The sequence below is a fragment of the Erpetoichthys calabaricus genome, chromosome 13 (genome assembly GCF_900747795.2).
Source record: "Erpetoichthys calabaricus chromosome 13, fErpCal1.3, whole genome shotgun sequence".
NCBI lineage: Eukaryota > Metazoa > Chordata > Cladistia > Polypteriformes > Polypteridae > Erpetoichthys > Erpetoichthys calabaricus.
In genome coordinates this window covers 8,613,621-8,635,209 of record NC_041406.2, presented here as the reverse complement: position 1 = coordinate 8,635,209, position 21,589 = coordinate 8,613,621, and the positions used below count along the sequence as shown (strand labels likewise).

At 38.6% G+C, this 21,589-nt stretch overlaps 1 protein-coding gene across 4 annotated transcripts in view; it reads left to right on the top strand.

Annotated features, from left to right (window-relative positions):
* Nucleotides 1-21,589, top strand: part of topaz1 (testis and ovary specific TOPAZ 1) — a 124,451-nt gene that overhangs the window by 83,123 nt on the left and 19,739 nt on the right. For all 4 annotated transcript variants that reach the window (XM_028817934.2, XM_028817935.2, XM_051935620.1 and 1 more), the window contains 5 exons: nt 3,026-3,141; nt 4,098-4,164; nt 6,104-6,275; nt 10,054-10,151; nt 20,495-20,660. In XM_028817934.2, the coding sequence (XP_028673767.2) occupies nt 3,026-3,141; nt 4,098-4,164; nt 6,104-6,275; nt 10,054-10,151; nt 20,495-20,660 (619 nt within the window). The remainder of the gene's footprint in view (nt 1-3,025; nt 3,142-4,097; nt 4,165-6,103; nt 6,276-10,053; nt 10,152-20,494; nt 20,661-21,589) is intronic.

Here is a 21,589-nt window from a genome sequence, read left to right as displayed (position 1 = left end):
CCTGTTCCAGGCTCAAGTTGAAGATGCGCTGTAGAGGAGCCCCCAGTTCCGATGCACAGACCTTCAGTAGTCGTGGCGATACTCCATCTGGACCCGCTGCTTTGCTGGCACAAAGTCTCCTCAGCTCTCTGCTCACCTGCGCTGTTGTAATTATAGGTGGGGATGTCTCTCCTATGCTGGTATCAGCAGAAGGATGTGTGGAGGCTGCAGTACTCCGAGGTGAGAGTGAGAGTGGGTTAGGGTGGTCAAACCTGTTAAAGAAGATGTTCATTTGGTTTGCTCTCTTCACATCTCTCTCGATGGTGGTACCCCGCTTCGAGCTGCAGCCAGTGATGATCTTCATCCCATCCCACACTTCCTTCATGCTGTTATTCTGCAACTTCTGCTCCAGCTTTCTCCTGTACTGCTCCTTCGCCGCCCTGAGCTGGACTCGGGAGTTCCTTCTGCACGCGCTTGAGCTCATGCTGATCACCGTCTTTAAAGGCCCTTTTCTTCTGGTTCAAAAGGCCCTTGATGTCACTTGTAATCCATGGCTTGTTGTTAGCATAGCAGCGTACAGTTCTTACTGGAACTACAGTGTCCATACAGAAGTTGATGTAGTCAGTAGTGCAGTCAACAACCTCCTCAATGTTCTCACTATGTGATCCCTGCAGGATATCCCAGTCTGTAGTTCCAAAACATTCTCTCAGAGTATTCTCAGCCTCCGGGGTCCACTTCCTGAATGATCGTGTGGTTACAGGTAGGACTCTCACTTTTGGTTTGTAGTGAGGCTGAAGCAGAACCAGGTTATGATCTGCTTTCCCAAGCGCAGGCAGCGGGGTGGTGCTGTATGCGTCTTTAACGTTTGCATACAGTAAATCAATATTATTATATATATTATTAATATATATTAGTATCAAATACAGAAATTCTGGTATTGTGACATGCCTAGTATGGGTCCTTTTTATATCGCTGTGAAGGATTGCAGTGCGTATTTAAAATATGTGACATGCAGCATATTTTCCATGCTTAGACATTTTTCCTTCTTTGCAGGAAAAGGGAAAACACAGGAAGCGCATCCTTTTATGTTCCTTAGCAACTGCCTTCTTGCTGTTTGCTGCAGATGAGGCTGAGCACATACATACTCCAGGCGCCATGGAGGAATTAACCCAATATTGTCTCTGTCTCCAGCCCATCTCTAGGTTGGCAGCTGCATAGATTGCCATTGTAATTGGCAAAGTGTGCATCATAGTCACGGGACATTCAAACAAACATAACATGCCTCAACAAAAAGGTACGAATGTGACAGGAAATTACTCTAGTGGTACCCTCCAACAAAAGACTTAAGCACAGAAAGACGTGTAATTCCTTGTGGAATTAGGGTTTGAGAACATAAACTTTGTTCACATCAAAAAAAAACACTAAAACACATGGAAAGTGCATGAGCACTAGTGTGTATGTCTGTTTATGCATAGATTTGATTCAGGATGTACACCATGCAGCTTGCAAATGAGAAATTCATATTTCAGATTTTCAGAAAATTAAGTTATGGATACATTGAAATAGTCAACACCCTTAAATATTGCCAATCATATATGATATCTGATCTAACTGTCTTCAGTATGACTGAAAAACCTAGTTCCATTTGTTTTTACTAATAGTTACTGCTTACAGTATTTTAACAATCTGTTCTTAAGGTCTTCGGTACCACATGGGTAATAAAAAAAAAAAAGAAAGAAATGGCGACAAGAAATGTCTTTAAGGTAAAGTTGTGAAAACATATAGATTATTAGATGGGGGAGACAATGATTTTTTTGGCATCAGATAGCGTTCGGGATAGAGAATGAATGTGGCACCATCAAGACTGCAAAGATCTAGTCATTCTCAAAGTTAGATAGATAGACAAAGCCAAAGACTAAGAAAAAAAGCTTAGGTTAAAAAAATGGTCAAACACAACTTTCATTTAGGAAGGAATGATTGGAGCAAATACATAGTTTTCCTTTGTGCCAAAATCTATAGGAATAATATACGTCTCTTCTGAAACAAATTTAATGAAGGGTTTTAGTGCCTTGAGTGAAATTACGGTGATGTGCTTAAGTGTGAGGTTATTGTTCTCTAAGATGTGCATACTCCTCAAACAGTGGCATTTGTTTACCTTAATGTTAAGTAATGTCCTTGATGTACATACATACCTTGTGACACAAGTCTATGGGTAACTCCTTCACATTTTCACGGGTTAGGGGTGGAAAACCTCCATGAATGTGACAATTTGCAAATAATACTTGCCCCTTCCCCTTAACTGTGGAGGGGCACATCATAGCAGGATATTTTTGTTGTTTAATTTATTGTTTTTGATTTTTGTTTACTTACTCTGCTGGTTAACTAGTGCCAGCATCAGCTGGGGTTGGCTGTAAAGGAAAGGAGTGGGCAAGAAAGGAGAACCAGACTTCAGGAGAAAGGAAATCAATAAAGTGAGCGTGAGCTCTAGAAGGATGGTGGCTAGAGTTTTATGCAGGTTTCTGGTAGAGGTGAGCAAAAGAGAGCAAGACTGTACCAGCTGGGAAGAGATGTCCAAATCTGCTGAATACCTAAGTGAGCTGTAAAGGCGGAAGATAGCTGGCGTAGACCTTGCAGTTTTTTTTTTGTTTTGTTTTTTGTTTTTTTTAACAACCTCAAATAACTTTTAATATTAACAATACTGTGTTTACACAAAGAGATATAATACATAAAATGAGTTTTATTTAATTTGATTTCATTTGATACAAATCATTTACAGTATTTATATGTTGTTGGCTTACATATCGTCTGCAAGTTTTGTTGATCAAAATATATTACTATTTAATTGTTCACAGTTTAACTACAGATAACCAGAAACCGTGAACACGTTGCATTAATGTAAACATGATATATTAAAGAATGAATCAAATAATGTATAAGAAGTTAATGAAACGTAATATGTAAAAAGTGATACCTATATTTAAACAGTTCAGTAATGATGATTCTTTGTTTTATTGTGAATTATCTTTGTGGCTTTTGTTTTTTTTAGAGTGTGGAAGCAGGCTTGATTCTTACGGAAGAGAATTTCAATTTCATGCTACATAAATTTGATGAATTGAAGGCACCAATAAAATACATTAAAATATTGCATTCTTTAAAATCTAGGTGAGTTCAAATGAGTTGTCAATTTTAACACTTTTTCCAGTTATTATCTAGAGAGTTGTGGTGTACTGTATGTCTACTAAAACATTAATGTTGCCCGTGAGCTCTCTCCAACTGATACTGATACGCTCTTGACAAAGCTGGTGTGGTTGTTACTCTAGTATACATCAAAACCACTTCTGTACTGTTTAAATTGTGACCCCCTTATCACACCTAAACACTGAACTGTATCCTTACCATCTAATTCATTTTGGATAAAACTGTAAGGTGAGTATGCAATAATAATTATAGTTTGACTTGGTTGCAATAATTATTGGTGGTTACTTGCATTCATGAAGGATAAACCACTCTGCTAACATTGAAAGCTATAAACATTGTATATTATATTAACTGGAATGCATTTTCTTAGACTAGGCAGTTGGATTTAGAAGTTTACAATTATAAAGTGCCAATAAAAATATTCAACCTCTTGGAAATTTTTACATTTTACTGTTATACAGCATTGAATCACAGTGGAATTGTGTTTTTTTGACAGTGGTCAACAGAAAATTACAAATACAAATTACAAACCAGACTTGACAGCTTTCCATATTATTGTTCTTGACATAAGCATTCTGCCTAGTTGATACTGCTTAACTCATAGAGAGGTTAAAAGCAAAATATTAAAAGATTTATACAATTCTGCATTCATAACAGTATATTAAAATTAGATCGTCATAGAAATTTCACATTATACTGGGTGTTCTATGACATGTTTTTGAGAAGTTGGGAAAACTAGGCGGATGCAAACAAAAATGAGAAATTGATCAAAGAACAAAGACCCTGCATCTCAGTCAGATGGTTGTATACAACTGCTATAAATCTTAAGTCTTATGCACCTTTTTAAATAGAAATGTATTTACCTATTTGTAGAGCTGTATTATTAGATTTCTGTTTACTTCTTTTGCCTGCAAAAACAGGATTCTTAAAAAGGAGCCCAACTTGAATCATCAATTTGATATACATTCAGCTTGTGCCAAAATTAAGGTATGTAAGACTGATCAATATCTTATATATTTTACCATTTGTATTACAGTGCATTTATTGCATTTTTCTGGTTCATTTTATAATGGGTTTTATTCTTTCCCCTCTGACTTGAAGTTTTTAAGTAACAGCCAGATATACACTGTGCTCTTTTCACAAATCATGGTAAAGCAACTACTCGTACTGCTCGATGGTTGCCAGTCGTATGTGTGCTCAAACTCTTCAAGCACGTTCAACCCGATTTGACCTGTCATGATGTGTGTGCTCAGACTACATGTGTAAATGGCCTTGAAGGCCAATTTTACCCCATTAACATTTTGCAAAGCTTTACATGTTGGAGGGGGAAAAAAAACAGTATGGCCACAGGTTTCTCAAAATGTGAGCAAACGTGAAGAAATAAGTTTCTGATACTTGCTGTACTGTGCTTTGAAACTTATAAAGAAAAAAAGGCATATCTGGACATGTGAATTGTTGGGAAGTTGTGAACAGTGTGGTTCATCAGTTTTACAGAGAGAACTGGAAGTATGTAATCTAATTTACCTTTCTGTATGTGGTTTCTTCCAGTAAGTGTTTTCTAAGATACTTTCGTCTTTGACCATTTACTTGTATGTGTATTGCTATATGATAGTGAGCTGTATGTAATGAAAAAAGTGAAAATGAGCATGGCAACAGCAACACCCAGTGTACAGTGTCCAACCACTCTACCGTGACATAGTGAAATACAATACTAATCATTTTGCATATATGTTATATTTGTTCTCTTCAAATTCTATTTCAATATTTCATCTGGCTTACCTGTTGAAGTAGTTGTCAATTTTAATCATGGTGTTCATGTCTTTTCATGTTGGGCTATAGATGGATGATATGAAAGGGTTTTGTGACTTTCAGTACATGTGGTTGTTGTTGTTGTTACATGAGCGGTCACTGCACAAAGGATGTCGGGAAATTTGTTGGGTCACATTAAAGACAGCCCAGTTAAATTTCTGACATGACAGAAATTCTTCCAGTCATACGACACCCCAATTGTAAAATGCAATCAGACATCATAACCCCTCTCATACTACATGTGAAACAATGGTTGATGAAGCTAACATTTGAACCTAATAATTGGGCATAAAAATTGTGCCAAAATCACACTGTATATGCAAGGCTTTACTGAAATTTGTTTTTGCTCTCATTTGGTAAGTTTTACAGAATTCCTCTTATGATAAAGATGTTCACGAATATAGAGCAGAAAAAAATGAATAGTAGTAATAATAATGTAATAATTTGGGGGCATTTAAGCACTTCGTGCTACATTTAATGAATATGCTTAAAGTCAAAGGTTCGTAAATACAGTTTGTTGTGTTTTGCCATGATGAAAAGAGGCAAGCCAAGAGGCTGTTTGTGGAATGAGCACAGAGATAAATGATTGAACTCAAAAACAAAAAGCCGTGCTATTTATTTTCAGCTCAATATATAACTCAGACGTCACCACCAAAATTCTGTCCAAAATCCTTAGTGCCAAAAGAGATTTAATTCTCACTAACACATGTAAAGATTTTTGAAAATGTATCCACAAACTTGAACATCAGGAAAGGTATGTTGCCATCTTAATATACTAAGTGATTTGTATTTGTAATTTGGAAGCAACGCAGTTGCCAATAACAATAGGAAAACAAATACCAATATGTTGTTGTCTGCAAAAGCGCTGAAATGTTAATCTTCTCAGCTTCATACAGTGAGTCAGTATTAAAACTAGAATCTTTAAATTGTGGTTTACATACTATTTGCCATATAGCTACAGTATAACAAGTAATAGTTTTAGTTAACTCAGAAAATCAATGCAAGTTTAATAATAATAATAAGACTAAAGCCTCTCAGAAAATTCAGAAATTTTGAAGACCTTAGATTTGTAATATTTTCAAATATTTATCATTGTAGTATCTTACTTTTCTTTTAGCTTTGTGAGATGCAGGAAAAGTGGGCCATGATGGGAAATACCTTCATCCAGTGCTGTCAAGGCACTTACAGTCTGACAGATCTTTACCAGTTCTGTGCTTGCATAGCTTCTTCACTAATGAAGAACTTTCATCAGACCCCTGCTGTCCCCTTTTGTGACTTTACAGAAAAAGGTATGAACTTAATAGTTTGAAGTATTCTTGAAAATTCTGCTAAAGCAGGTGAAATTGACTTTAGTTAATGCAATCTGTTGAGGTATTTCTTCACCTGTGCAGTTTGTATATTGGTTCAGAAATGCAAGTATAGTCATGCGCTGACTTATGGGTCCATTTGGGACCAGCCATTTGGTCATATGTTATATTGGCTGGGCTGTATGTTGGTTACAAAGTGTACAGGTCATTGCAATTGAGGCTCTTTTGGACTGGTGTGGGTAAGGTTGCCAGACACCTGGATAACCAGATGAGGATAAAGAAAGCAGGAAAGGAGGTGAAAAAAAAGACACATGGATAATTACATACAGGAGCGCCTACGAGATTGGAGTACTATCATTTTTGAATATGAAGTTAAATAGTGGGGGTGTCCCTTCAGAGATTGTAGTACGATAAATGTTGCATAATTTCCTTTTTATCTGTATGGCATTAACTGAATGGGACTGATATGTCATAAAAAAAAGCCCAACATTTTACAGGTTTTTAGCTTTTGCCTGCTGGATAGAGGACATGAGGCCAAAAATTAGGACATGTACTCCTTTTGCCAGATGTCTGGCAATCCCTAGGTGTGGTTCACTAGTACACATACTTCAAGTGCCCATATGGAGATAGCACAAACCGACTTTTGTGTCTCGGCATGTGGTTGCTGGGTCCATGTGAGGTGATGTTTCTTAACCATAGGGTCAGTCACGGGTTGCAACTGGTATTTTGTGTGTTGCCATCCTTGGTTCTCGAGAGGGTCACCTGAGTGATCAACAGCACTTCCTTGTTTCTAAGTGAGCTTATTTCACCAAGGGAGGACCCCCAGTCATGCTTGTATTACCTAGGGGGTAGTTTGCAGTTGCTTCTAGTGTGTTGTCTTTGAATTTAAAAATGGCAAAACTGAGTTGTGGGACCATAAAGGTTGAGAAACACTGGTGTAAGGGAAGGCTGTGTGAGCTGAATGCCTAAGAATTAGTCACATGGAGCAGCGCTGAAGAAAACTAACTTTAAAGTGCCCTCCAAAAGTCAGAATACATAGAAGGTCCTGTGAAAAATAATGGAAGGTTTATTACTATTTATAAAGTGTTCCTATCTTCTTGATGGAAGGAAAAAAAAGCGTAAACACCACCTACACAGATTGGAAACAAAAAGGACATACCAGCTGCATGAAGCACAACGTCAGAAAACTGCTGTCTGGCATGGCCAATCACTACCCTGAAGATTGGAGCTCTAAGTTCAATTATATATATATTTTTTTTTTTTACTTCTTGCTAGTTTGTGCCCATTTGTTTGCTGCAGCATCAGTAAAGTAAGGACAGCCGAGAGGCTGCTACCTCTGCAGCTCCACCACCTCTTCTCTCACTGCGTCTGTGTATTATTCTGTGGATTGTAGCGCAGCTGAAAGTACGTGATAAACAAAATGAGTATGGCCTTTGCATTCTCTAGTGGTTGGTTTTGACAGTTTCTAGAATATCATTATCTTGTTGTTTTTCCTATGGCCCTTGGCCTTAAGTATGAGTGGCCTCAGCTCGGATGGCTATAATTTGGCACATGACTTTACCTGGGTATTTCTTTGCTACTAATGCTTTTTAAATATAATACTGCTTAAACAAGAATTCTAATCTTACCATAAATTCTTACCAGTGATAGAATAATACATACAATCTTCAATAAATAAATGGTGGATGATTTTATATTCAAGTACTGTATGTTTATTACAAACTATGTCCAAAATGAAAATTCATACATGAATAACTACATTTTTAGTTTATAATACATGAATATCAGACCAGAGGAGAAAAGCTACAAGATATTGTTACCAGTTGTTTGATAATCAGAGTTAAAATACTTTTCTGTGAATCTGCAATCTGCGGAATAATTTTGTCTGGTACATACAAGGGAATCATTTTTGGAGTTTTTTCTTTTATAGCTATTGGTTTTCAGTACAAAATCAACTTTGGTCCTTTTAGTGTTTAAATCTGTGATAGAATTTTAGATCTGCAGTGAGATGTTGATGTCACACCCAGCCCTTTTCTCTGTTACTTAGGTGTTTTGCAACAGGTGTTGTAAAACAATTCTCAAGACATATTTTTTAGGCCTATATGTGACTGAATTTTTAGATGTTTAAAATCTGTTTTGTTTTTGTAATACAAGTGGATCACTATATGTTAATTGAACAGTCTGACTTCTCATTTGTGCTCTTGTACAGTTTTAAAAATTGGTGTTTTTTTTCCCCATTGAATCCTGTCAGCAGTGGTTCTTATGGATAGGGTATGCGGTAGTCCAGTACTAGCCTTTAAAAGTTTTGCAATGTTTTAGTCTGCAGCCATTAAATTATTAAATCAAAAGTAAAGTCTACTTTTAACATTTACATGTTGCATATTCCCCAAGCTGTTAATATTTTATGGAGAAAGTGAGGGCAAGAGATACACTAACTTCCTGTTAATAATTGCAAAAAGGCAACGTGTTTGGCGATGATTAATCAGACTAATCAGTATGGAAGTGGATAGGGCAACCTCTTAAACTAATTTTGTCATTAAGAGGTGTGATGTGCAAAAAGTGCGTACCTAGCAACTTTCAGAAGACGGTTTTATTAAAGGGATGCATTTGAATAAACAATAAATAAAGGGTGCCCAACTGGTCAAAGATGGAGTTCTGAGTGTTTCTGCTGGAAGAGAAATTACCCAGCATATGAAGATGTGCCATTATATTTTCTGCTTTTCTTGAAACACACTATTTTTTGTGAATCTTCATTCTTGCACATACAGTATCTTTAATAAAGTAAATATCCACTGTGACAGTCTGCACAAGACTTGCTACTTCCCTGATTATGAAAAATTAGCAACCACTTTTTGGTGGTAATAATTGTACTAAGGTGGATTTTTTTTTTCTTCTAAGATCAAGTCCAGTGTATTGTCATGTGAACTCAGTAAAGTTGATGTTCTTATTTGTATTTCTCCTTAGAGCAGGGCAATGAAATAGTAAGAAAAGACGCGCACACACACACACAAAATACATAGTATGCAAAATAAACCGTATATGCAGTAGATATACACACACTGTTATTTCTTATTTTGATTGGACATTCAGTAACCTTACAGCCTGTGAGTAGAATCTGTTCCTGGATCCAGTGGTCTAGTACCATTTGTCAGAAGTTAAAAGTGAGAAAAGTGGCTGGGCAGGATGGCTGATGCCTTTAATTATCCTGTTTGCATTTCAAGGCAGTGAGTTTGTGTACAGTATGTCATGAATAGAAGGCATCTGGGTGTCAGTAATATTCTTTGCTGTCTTCACCACTCTCTTCATTTAATGGTTCACTGTGGTATGTGTCTCCTACTTTTAATTTCCTGTGCGCTGATTATTTTAGTGATGGATATCACTGATGTGTTTGGAGTTTAGTTTCACAGAGTTATGAATTGATACGGGGAAGCTGCACAACTGGTAAATTAAACATGTAGATGTTACATTAAAGAAATGATGGGCACACATGCACTTCATATAGTTATTTTTAATTCAGAATGTAAAGTGGAAACCAAAACTTTGTGATCAGTAATCCAATCCATCCTTGTCTTACAATTTGTACAAACTTGTGCAAGAGGTCCATATCTGTTATATTTGTCCATTTCTACTTTTGTCTTGAACAGAAAAGTAATCAGCAATTCTTAGTATATATACCGTATGTACATCATATAACTTGAGATTCATTCATTGGAACCAGCCTTCAAAGTAAATATTTCAGATTCACTCTCTCTCTCTCTAGTGTCTCAAACCAATTTAAATGGACTGGGAAAAACCCTTATCGGCAGGATTGGGATTTCTATATTGTTTAATTATTACAGGGTTCAACAGTGGGCAAAGGTATGTATTTTTAATTTTATTTTAATGCTTTTTCCTTATGACCAAAGGAGATTAGAAAATGTAGAAAGGTTTTTGTTTTTTTTGGTGTTCTATTTGTTTTCATAAGAGGGTTTTGAATATTGCATGTTTATGATCTGTAACATGATCTCACCTATTAAAAAGGTAAAAAAAATCAGTAAGATGAATTCTGTGAATATTAGAAACTTGCTTTATGTAGTTGTTCTAAGTGTATTTGGGTATATTTGATGCTTATTTTAATTGTCTTAACAAGAGCTTCTTCATCCTTTTACTTCAGACATATCAGTTTTTTGATCTAACAGAGCTTTATGCCAACTATCCCTTTAAGAGTTTCACTGTCAATAGAAACCTGGCTGACACTGTTGACAGACATTATTAACCCTTTAACCGCCAACTCCCTAAATATTCCCCACGCCAGGCGAAATCTGAACAATTTTTGTTTTTTTACTTTTTTACATTTTTTTTACATTTTTTACATTTATTCAAGCAGTATTGACCACTAAATGTTGTGCAAGTTGCCAGTGTATACACGAAATCTATAAATGTAACCTGAATTCTCAGCTAAGCAAAACATCTTAATACCAAACCGTGCCCTTTTCAATGGTAGATACTGTCGAAACTGTAAGCGGCCCTTCCACGACAATAAACTTTCATCAACTGCAACTGACGGTCCTGGCATGTAGGGCAACTGAAATGCTTCAAATAAATGATCAATCAAAGGACGTAGCTTGAACAAGTGGTCGCGGTTTGGATCTTTCTTATCTGGCTCGTTTCTGTTGTCATTCAAATGAAAGAATTTCAGCAGCAAAGAGAATCGGTTACGTGTCATGACAGCTGCAAAAATAGGTGTTGCATACATAGGATCTGTAGACCAGTACATCTCAATATCTGGTTTTCTGATTATTCCCATCAACATCAAAATCCCAATGAATTTTTTCATTTCGTTTTCATCAGTGTCAAACCAAGCACGAACACGGGAATGTGGAGGTAAATTGGGATTTTTCTCAATAAACTGTGCTGCATACAGATTTGTCTGATGAACAAAATGTCTGATCAAATCAGGTGACACAAACAGCTCATAAAACTGCTCAGCAGTGTAATTGTTTACATCAACAATAAAGCCACATGTTGCCTCAAACGAATGCAGAAAAGGCAGTTCACCACGGGCAGCAGCCCAGCTGACATGCTGGGGATACACCCACTCAGCGCCGTCATCCGATGCCTCTTCATTCACAATATCATGCAGCGCACGTTGCTGCTCATCACTTTTACTAAAATCTTCTTCAGAACTGCTACAATCATGATCAGAACTGTCCAAAATCGCCTGCAAAGCCTCACTTGAAGTCAGTTTACGTTTCGCCATATTCACAGCTGTTACATGCGAATCACGTCATATGACCGGCCAAAACAACCACAGACTTGTCGAAATACAACGTAGTAATAATACCCACGCCAAACCGTCAGTTATACTACTTGCCAGGCATTCATATAACCACAGGCAAATGTGCCGGATAATTCCGGCAGTATGGCGTTAGCATTAAAACAACGGTGCCGGATATATCCGGCAGAGGGCGGTGAAGGGGTTAATGACAGTATGGAGGACCACTTGAAGCTTACAGGTTGATGAAAGCATGTTAGGGTAGCTCTCTGGGGCCACTTTGCTTTTGCCCTACTTCTGTATTTCTTCCAAAACTCCAATATAAGTACTGTATCTTAAAAGACTGTACTTGAATTTGTGATTTCCCTGGGAGCTTTGGCAAGGTATTTCCTCACCAAAACCTTCACTGCTTGTACCAAAGTAATTCGCGTGAAGATTTTTGAGTCTAGTATAGGCATATTTTTTTGAATGCATGAAGACGACGTGGTTTAACCAGATCATTACCATGACATAGACTACAGGCAGCTGCATTTTAGCAAGAGCTGTGCATATATCACAACAATATGAAGGGCAAGGTTTAACAAAAATAAATTACAAAGGAATATCGTAAGGATGCTAAACATAGTCGCCAGTGCACGCCAGAAGCTAGAAAGGTAAGATACCTATCTAAATGAACAACTTTAGAGGACATGCATAAAAAAAATCTACATTATTGGGACTAAAGAAAATTAAATGGTTACTCTGTTGTGGAGTGGCTGCTTTTCCACAAATCAGAGTCCTTTTTACCTGTGATTAATCTGATTCTTTAATAAGCATTTTTTTTTTTTTTTTTTTTTTTTTTTGTGCATTGCGAAAAGTGCTTATTTCAGTTTTGTTTTTAATGTATTTTTTTCTGTGGAGTTTGGTTTCAGTTGCATCAAAATATTTCATATTTATTGAAAGCAGAAAACACAGAGAGTGATAAAGGGCATTCAGCTACTATGTATTTCCCTGAAAATAAGACCTACTCCCAAAATTAACCCTAGTCGATTAATTTAAGCCCTAGTCAATATTGTCAGCTGAAAAGTAAGGCACCGGTTTATACTTCATGTGATGCAACGCATGTGCCTGAAACATCCATTGAATTCTGAGGACTCTCTGCCACAATATCTCTGAAAAGGATGTTTAATGATTACATTCATCAATCCAGGGATGCGCCCATTCCAGCAGCATTGGCGCAAGACAAAATTCCTGGATGGGGCATCAGCTCATTGCAAGGTGAGCACAAGCACACACATATACTAATGTCATTGTAGCTTCACCAAATCCTCCAATCTTCATGTCTTTGGATGGAAAACAGCCCACTGTGAAAACCCAACAAGAAAACATGCAAACTCAAAGGCAGAGATCACAAGGGACGTGACTCCCTGCAAGACGGCAGCGCTACCGAACTGTGCTACCCCATATGTGTAACTATTAACAGTATTCATTATTTAAACAAATTTTAACGATTTATCTGTAAAATGTAACATACATAGTTTAATGCATTTCATCATGAAAGCGATATCAAGTATAAATCTAAGAATTGTAAATGTGCAGAGAGCTGGAATATCATACATTTTATGTGTTCTGTGTGGTGATCTGTTGCTGCTTGGCGCTGCTGTCAGGTCAAGAGGAAGCCCCAGCAGCAGGTAGCGATTAACAACTGGGTCGGTTTTAAGATGACTTTTACGACAGTCTACTTTAATGATAAGTAAAGACATTTTGAGGTTAAAGCTGAAATTTCTACTTTAATCACAAAATAGACATTTTCATTAAGTCCTTAATTTTTTTCTCTGTGGCTCAAATACGTCGGCGTACATTCTGATGCTATTGTGAAGGTGCAAAAAAAAGGACGCCACAGAAGATGGTATGTGAGACTTTTAAAATGTATCGTCTCATTACTTTGGGGAATATGCAATGCTTGAATATAAAGGCAACATATATACATTTGTATGTCAGCATTTTGCTAAACCACATGGAATCACTAATCAAACATCGAAGCACGCACATCGTTCCTGGAGGATCCTAAAAGCGGCTCAAGTAGCAAGAAATCCAAGCTGGAATTCAGGGTTTGAATGTGGAGAGTTATGACAATATTCCAGAAGAAGATAACATGACTGTATTTGGATAAATGTATATTGTCGTACATAAATAAATATAAGACATCCCCTGAAAATAAGCTCAAGTGCATCTTTTGGAATAAAAATTAATATAAGACCCGGTCTTATTTTTGGGGAAATACAGTACTGCATTGTTTCCCTCTTTTGTGCTTACTAGTAGATAATGGCTTACGTAACCATAAAAAAGAGTGAAATGTTTAAACCAGGATAGAGCAATTATATACATCTATAACTTAATTATAACTTAGTTAATTGAATTGACTTGATTCAAATACGGAAGTATAGAAAATGGCAAATAACAGGTTGTTAATTAAGATAGGAATCCAATTAAATGGAGATATATTTGAGACACCCTCACAGTCCTTTGATGTAGTATTTTGATTTTTTGGAAGAGATTTATTTCCTGTACTATTATCTGATCGGCCAACACCTTGGTCTCGCTACCATTTCTCACCTGGATTGCCAGTGTATGCCTGCCCCAGCCTTCTTTACTATCACTGCTATATGAGCTGGATTTTTCCTTTACCCCGTGCCAATGATATAGTCATAATGCAGCTATTATAATTGGAAGGTTTGTTTCATGTTGCCTATGTCACTTTTTGGATTGCTGCTGTAGGTCCCAGTGCTACCACGCTAATGAACCAAGCACCAGAACTCGTGTACATAAAAGCTTTTCTGCCCCTTGGTGCTGCAGCTATCCTTTGTTAATGTTACATTTTTAGACATATCTGTCATATTGAAATAAACTTTTTTGTTACTGCCATGGACTCTTATTTTTCATAGCATTTAGCTTCCTGGTTCTTCCTATGTGCCTGGAAAGGTGCAGAGGTAGGTCTTGTGCCTGTCTTGAGACAGTGGGTAAGGTATCCCTGTACTCTGCGTATAGATGACCATGATTAGGAGGATATGTGGTGTTAGCTGTGGTTTGATGATTGTGTTCATGGGTTTATGAGTGAGGCCTCCTTAATGCTTCCCACTGGTGTTGTCCAATAGATAGATAGATAGATACTTTATTAATCCCAATGGGAAATTCACATTCTTCAGCAGCAGCATACTGATACAATAAATAATATTAAATTAAAGAATGATAATAATGCAGGTGAAAAACAGACAATAACTGTGTATAATGTTAAATGTTAACGTTTACCCCCCCGGATGGAATTAAAGAGTCGCATAGTTTGGGGGAGGAACGATCTCCTCAATCTGTCAGTGGAGCAGGACAGTGACAACAGTCTGTCGCTGAAGCTGCTCTTCTGTCTGGAGATGATACTATTAAGTGGATGCAGTGGATTCTCCATAATTGATAGGAGCCTGCTGAGCGCCCTTCGCTCTGCCACAGATGTTAAACTGTCCCGCTCCATGCCAACAATAGAGCTTGCCTTCCTCACCAGTTTGTCCAGACGTGAGGTGTCTTTCCTCTTAATGCTGCCTTCCCAGCACACCACTGCGTAGAAGAGGGCGCTCGCCACAACTCTCTGATAGAACATCTGCAGCATCTTATTGCAGATGTTGAAGGACGCCAGCCTTCTAAGGTAGTATAACCGGCTCTGTCCTTTCTTGCACAGCGCATCAGTATTGGCAGTCCAGTCTAATTTATCATCCAGCTGCACTCCCAGATATTTATAGGTCTGCACCATCTGCACACAGTCACCTTTGATGATCACTGGGTCTATGAGGGGTCTGGGCCTCCTAAAATCCACCACCAGCTCTTTGGTTTTGCTGGTGTTCAGGTGTAGGTGGTTTGAGTCGCACCATTTTAACAAAGTCATTGATTAGGTCCCTATACTCCTCCTCCAGCCCATTCCTGATGCAGCCCACGATAGCAGTGTCATCAGCGAACTTTTGCACATGGCAGGACTCCGAGTTGTATTGGAAGTCCGATGTATACAGGCTGAACAGGACCGGAGAAAGTACAGTCCCCTGTGGCGCTCCTGTGTTGCTGACCACAATGTCAGACGTGCAGTTCCCAAGACGCACATACACAATAACAACACAGTTGGGCCTTGCTTTTCTTTTTGTCACTATTTTTAACTGTAGGTGAAAAAAAAATCAACATTACGTTGCTGCAGCAATCTTGGCTATTAAACAAGACCTGCTTTGATTTGGAAATGAGAGCTACTTATTAGTTACATCTGTTTGTGAGCTTGGATAACTCTAGGGTAATTTTCATCTGTACTATAAAATCTTTGACTTGGGTTCTGATGACTGGAATCAATTTTGTTGCTTGTAGGTGGTAACAAATATCAGGTTGGTACTGTGTTTATTCTTTGACTCACTTATTCTTGTAAAATCTGGTTAACCAAATTTTAAGGACTTTGAACTAATTCTCTGTAATTCCTATATGAATCCATTATTAGATTAATTTTCCATCACCCACAAAGGATCCCATACTACGCTTGATTACTTTACAAATTTCCTTCTTATTAAAATTTGATTAAGTCCTACGCTTTGATTAAACCCTTCACTAAAGAAGCTTAATTCTTAAAAAATGTGATTACATTTTTGTTTTGTATTTACTCACCTCAATTTCAAATCCCTTGTTTGCTACCACTTATAAATGTGCCCATTTCCAGTATTGCTTGCCTCTATATTAATTTCACACCAGACATTGGAGGTTAATTGCCTCCCAGTTTTAAGAATGCAGATTTTTCATAAATCTCCCTTTCAAACTAGAGGAATTATTTTCTATCAATTATGAGCCCATTAAGGATATAATATGTAACTTTGCAAATATTTTGGTGTTTTTATGGTAGCAAAAGATATTTTAAATTTGAATTACATCTTTTAAAAATTGCACATCCTATGTGATGAGGTTCTGATCAATAAATTTGAGTTAAATATATTTTGAAATCATTTCAGAATTTTTTTTTCTTTTTTTAAAATCAACTTTTGCTCACTATATAAAATGCTAATTTGCATGTAAAACATTTGGCAGTTACCACTGCTGAACAAGGTAAAAATATCTTGTATTGATGTAACTGTGGAAGAAACGCTGAGTTACTGACCCAGCCCTTTCTCAAAATTTTAATTTCTATTTAGTGGTGCACTATTATGAAAAAAAAAAATAATTGATGATTATTGCCTTTGATATTATAATTGTGATTTTTAAATTCAATTAACAGCCATACAGTGGCATCTGTTTCTTGTCCTTCCAACTGTACACTGTGTACTCTCTCATACAGTAAAGTAGAACCATCTCAATTTTTTGTGGAGGATGTTGCAAACACAAGAAAGAATTGCACACTTAAAAGATAACGTTGGGGATCAGAAAAAAATGTGTTCTGCATTTCCACCTGTATTTATATGTTTGCCCTATGATGTTCCAACTTGCAAACACAATATTTTAAATGTTTCTGCATTTAATTACAACACTTTTTATTTTCTTCTTAAGATCCGTCTGTACTACTTTTGGAAGTACTAAATAAAATGCAATAATCAACACTTTTTGTGATTAGTTTATTGCAACAGCTGTAATCGGAACCATGATTAATATAGTTAACTGTGAAGCCCTACTCCCATTGGAATGGTTAATTATAGTTACAGTATGTTTATGGATGACACTGCAGTTGTGACCCGCTGGGCTGACTACTTTGAGCAGTTGTTCAAAGCTGATCCTCCGGCTAGGACATTGGATATCTCTGGGTTCACGGTTCTTGAGGCTGATCCTCCAATTAGCTGTGAACCACCCAGTCTCACTGAGATTGCACAGGTGGTGAACCAGCTGAGAGGGGGGAAGGCTGCAGGGATCTGGGGTGAACTTCTCCAGGCTGGTGGTAAGGCTGTCCCCCTGGCATTTCAAGCAATCTTTGCTTCCATTTGGGAGACTGGCATCATCCCAGGTCCTTGCTAGGATCTGTGATCACTTGCTCACCTACAAGCGACCGGAACAGAGAGAGTGTTGACCTCGTCGAGAGGTTTACTTACCTTGGCAGTGACATTCATGTGTCTGGTGACTCTTCCTGTGAAGTCAGTGGACAGATTGGGAGAGCATGGGGGGGGGTATGAGGTCGCTGGAAAGGGGTGTATGGTGCTCCCAATATCTCTGCAAAAGGACAAAGGTCCAAGACTTTAAAGTCCTGGTGCTTCCTGTCTTGCTATATGGTTGTGAGACATGGACGCTGTCCAGAGACCTGAGACAAAGACTGGACTCCTTTGGTACAGTGTCTCTGGAAAATCCTTGGGTACCGTTGGTTTGACTTTGTGTTGAATGAGGCACATTACCTGCACTGTGAGGGATCATCAGTTACGGCCTTGTGGCGTGTTTCCCTGAGGGTGATCCGGCTCGTAAGATCCTCATTGTTGGGGACCCAAGTGGCTGGATCAGGCCAAGGGGTGGCCCACGTAACACCTGGGTGCGGCAGATAGTGGGTCATTTCTAGATGGCGGGACTGGACCGTGTGTCTGCCTGGGGGTTTGCCAACCGGGATCCCGAGTTGTTTCGTTGTGTAGTGGGTGTGCCAACACACTGTGCCAGTGCATGCTCCCCAACTTGACTTGACTATATCCATTTTCACAAGTAACTTTTGTACAGTGAGTTGATCGACACATTTGAAGGCAGAGTTCCTACGATGGTTGTTCTTCTTCTTCTTCTTTTGGCTGCTCCTGTTAGGGGTTGCCACAGCGGTTCATCATCTTCCATATCTTTCTGTCCTCTGCATCTTGTTCTGTTACACCCACCACCTGCATGTTCTCTCTCACCACATTCATAAACCTTTGCTTAGACCTTCCTCTTTTCCTCTTCCCTGGCAGATCTATCCTTAGCATCCTTCTACCAATATACTCAGCATCTCTCCTCTGCACCTGTCCAAACCAACGCAATCTCGCCTCTCTGACTTTGTCTCCCAACCATCCAACCTGAGCCGACCCTCTAATGTCCTCATTTCTAATCCTGTCCATCCTTGTCTCACCCAGTGCAAATCTTAGCATCTTTAACTCTGCCACCTCCAGCTCTGTCTCCTGCTTTCTGGTCAGTGCCACTGTCTCCAGCCCATATAACATAGCTGGTCTCACTACCGTCCTGTAGACATTCCCTTTCAATTTTGCTGATACCTGACTGTCACAAATTACTCCCGACACTCTTCTCCACCCTCTCTGCACTCTCTTTTTCACCTCTCTTCAACACTCTGCGTTACTCTGTACTGTTGAAAACCCAAGTATTTAAACTCCTCCACCTTTGCCAACTCTACTCCCTGCATCCTCACCATTTCTCTGACCTCCCTCCCACTCATAAACATGAATTCTGTCTTGTTCCTACTGGCCTTCATTCCTCTCCTCTCTAGAGCATATCTCCACCTCTCCAGGGTCTCCTCAACCTGCTCCCTAGTATTTCCTAGTCCACGGGGACTCCTGTCTAATCTCGTCAGTCAACCTGTCCATCACCATTTCAAATAATAAAGGGCTCAGAGCCAATCCCTGATGTAATCCCACCTCTAACTTGAATGCATCTGTCACTCCTACATCAGACCTCACCACTGTCACACTTCCTTCCTGTACAACTCTTACATACTTCTCTGCCACTCCTGACGTCTTCATACAATACCACAGCTCCTCTCTAGGCCCCCTGTCATCTGCTTTCTCCAGGTCCACAAAGACCCAATGCAGCTCCTTCTGGTCTTCTCTCTACTTCTCCATCAACACCCTCAGAGCAAACATCACAACTGTGGTGCTCTTTCTTGGCATGAAACCACACTGCTGCTCACTAATCACCTCACTTCTTAACCGAGCTTCCACTACTCTTTCACATAACTTCATGCTGTGGCTCATCAGTTTTATCCCCCTGTAGTTATTACAGTCCTGCACATCCCCCTTATTCTTAAAAATTGGCACCAGTCCACTTCTTCTCCACTCCTCAGTCATCCTCTCAATTTCCAAGATTCTTTTAAACAATCTGCTTAAAACCTCCACTGCCATCTCTCCTAAACACCTCCATGCTTCCACAGGTATGTCATCTGGACCAACAGCCTTTCCATTTTTCATCCTCTTAATAGCTGTCCTTACTTTCTCCTTGCTAATCCGTTGCACTTCCTGATTCACTATCTCCACATCAACAAACCTCTTTCTCTCTCGTTCTTTTCATTCATCAGCCACTCAAAGTACTCTTTCCATCTGCTCAACACACTCCTTGCTTGTGAGTACGTTTCCATCTTTATACTTTATCATCCTAAACTGCTGCACATCTTTCCCAGCTCGGTCCCACTGTCTAGCCCACTGGTCCTGTTCTCCCTCCTTAGTGTCCAGCCTGTCATATAGCTCATCATATGCCTTTTCTTTAGCCTTCGCCACCTCTCTCTTCATCTTGCGCCTTATCTCCTTGTACTGTTGTCTACTTTCTGCATCTCTCTGACTATCCCATTTCTTCTTTGCCATCCTCTTCCTCTGTATACTCTCCTGTATTTCCTCATTCCACCACCAGGTTTCCTTTTCCTCCTTATTCTTTCCAAATGTCACACCAAGCATCCTTCTTGCTGTCACCCTTACTACATCGGCTGTAGTTTCCCAACTGTCTGGTAACTCTTCACTACCACCCTGTGCCTGTCTCACCTCCTCCCTAAACTCAACCTTGCAGTCTTCCTTTTTCAACTTCCACCTTTTGATCCTTGGCTCTGCCCTCACTCTATTCCTCTTCTTGATCTCCAGCGTCATCCTACAGACCACCATCCTATGCTCAAAATGTACATTTTATTCCCCATACTGAATCTTTAGATAGCATCACATTTTAGTTCATTATTGTATTTAATAATTTGCTAAAATAACTACAGAACATTTATTATGCATGTTTAATATCTGTTTCCATTGTTTTCTACCAGGGATGTAGAGTTCTGGAGGTGTTGCAGAGAATGCAGATTGACTTCTCCAAGCTGAAATGTTTTGCATGCCCTGATTCTACGGCTTCTAGGTGCCATGTTCTTAATATTTCTTCAGAAGTGTTCTTAAATAATGGGAATTTGGAGCAGGCAATAGCAGTTTTAAAAGGTACTTTTTAATTGATAAAATTATTGCATTCATTTTGTTCTGTAAAATGTAATACTTTTGACTTTTTGGGGCCTCAATTTTTGAACCAGACAGTTTTAAAGTGAGTTTAAATTTAGAAAATCGCCATTACAGGAACACTGAATATTTGTGATAATTACTTTGGTTTGTATGTATAAACTTTGGTGTTATTTAAAGTGGTGTCCCTCAGGGGTCAGTGTTGAAACCACAGTTCATATATATCAATAGACTATGTGAATATACCGTATAAAAAAAAAAACAAGCTTATTAAGTTTGCTGCCGACTCAAAACTAGGTGGAAAGGGGCATAAGCTGTAGAATCGGCTAAATCATGTACAGAAAGTCCTAGGCCGCATTCAGACACTGGCACATTTGTGGCAGATCGAATTTAGTGTAAGTAAATGTAAAGTATTGCATGTACTGTGACTTGCAAATCACTCTTTTGCACTCAAGTCCAAAGGCTTCAAGAAAACCAACTTTATTCCAATCAATACAGTGTCTGTATGTATTAAATACAAACACTTTAATACATACAGACACAGAAAACAAGCAGTGAAGTTCCCGGACCAGAATTTGCCTCAGTGGCGCTGTGAACCTGTGGTTGCCTCAAGCGAGGGACAATCAAATCTTGACAGACGCATCAACTGCTTATCGGCATGCAGCACAATCAGGAAAGGTCTCACAGTATGAAGTCAAAAATATTAGATTTGAACACAGAGTTGGAGGTTTAACTTGTTAGGGTCAAAGTTTGCACAAAGTTGGAAAATTTTTCTTCACACAAAGAATCACGGACATATGGAATACATTACCAAGTAATGTCCTTCAGATCTCAGCCCGATGTTCTGGAGAAATTGATTGGCAAGCTTGTTGAGCTGAGTGGCCTGTTCTTACCAAAGCAGTTTTAATGTAATG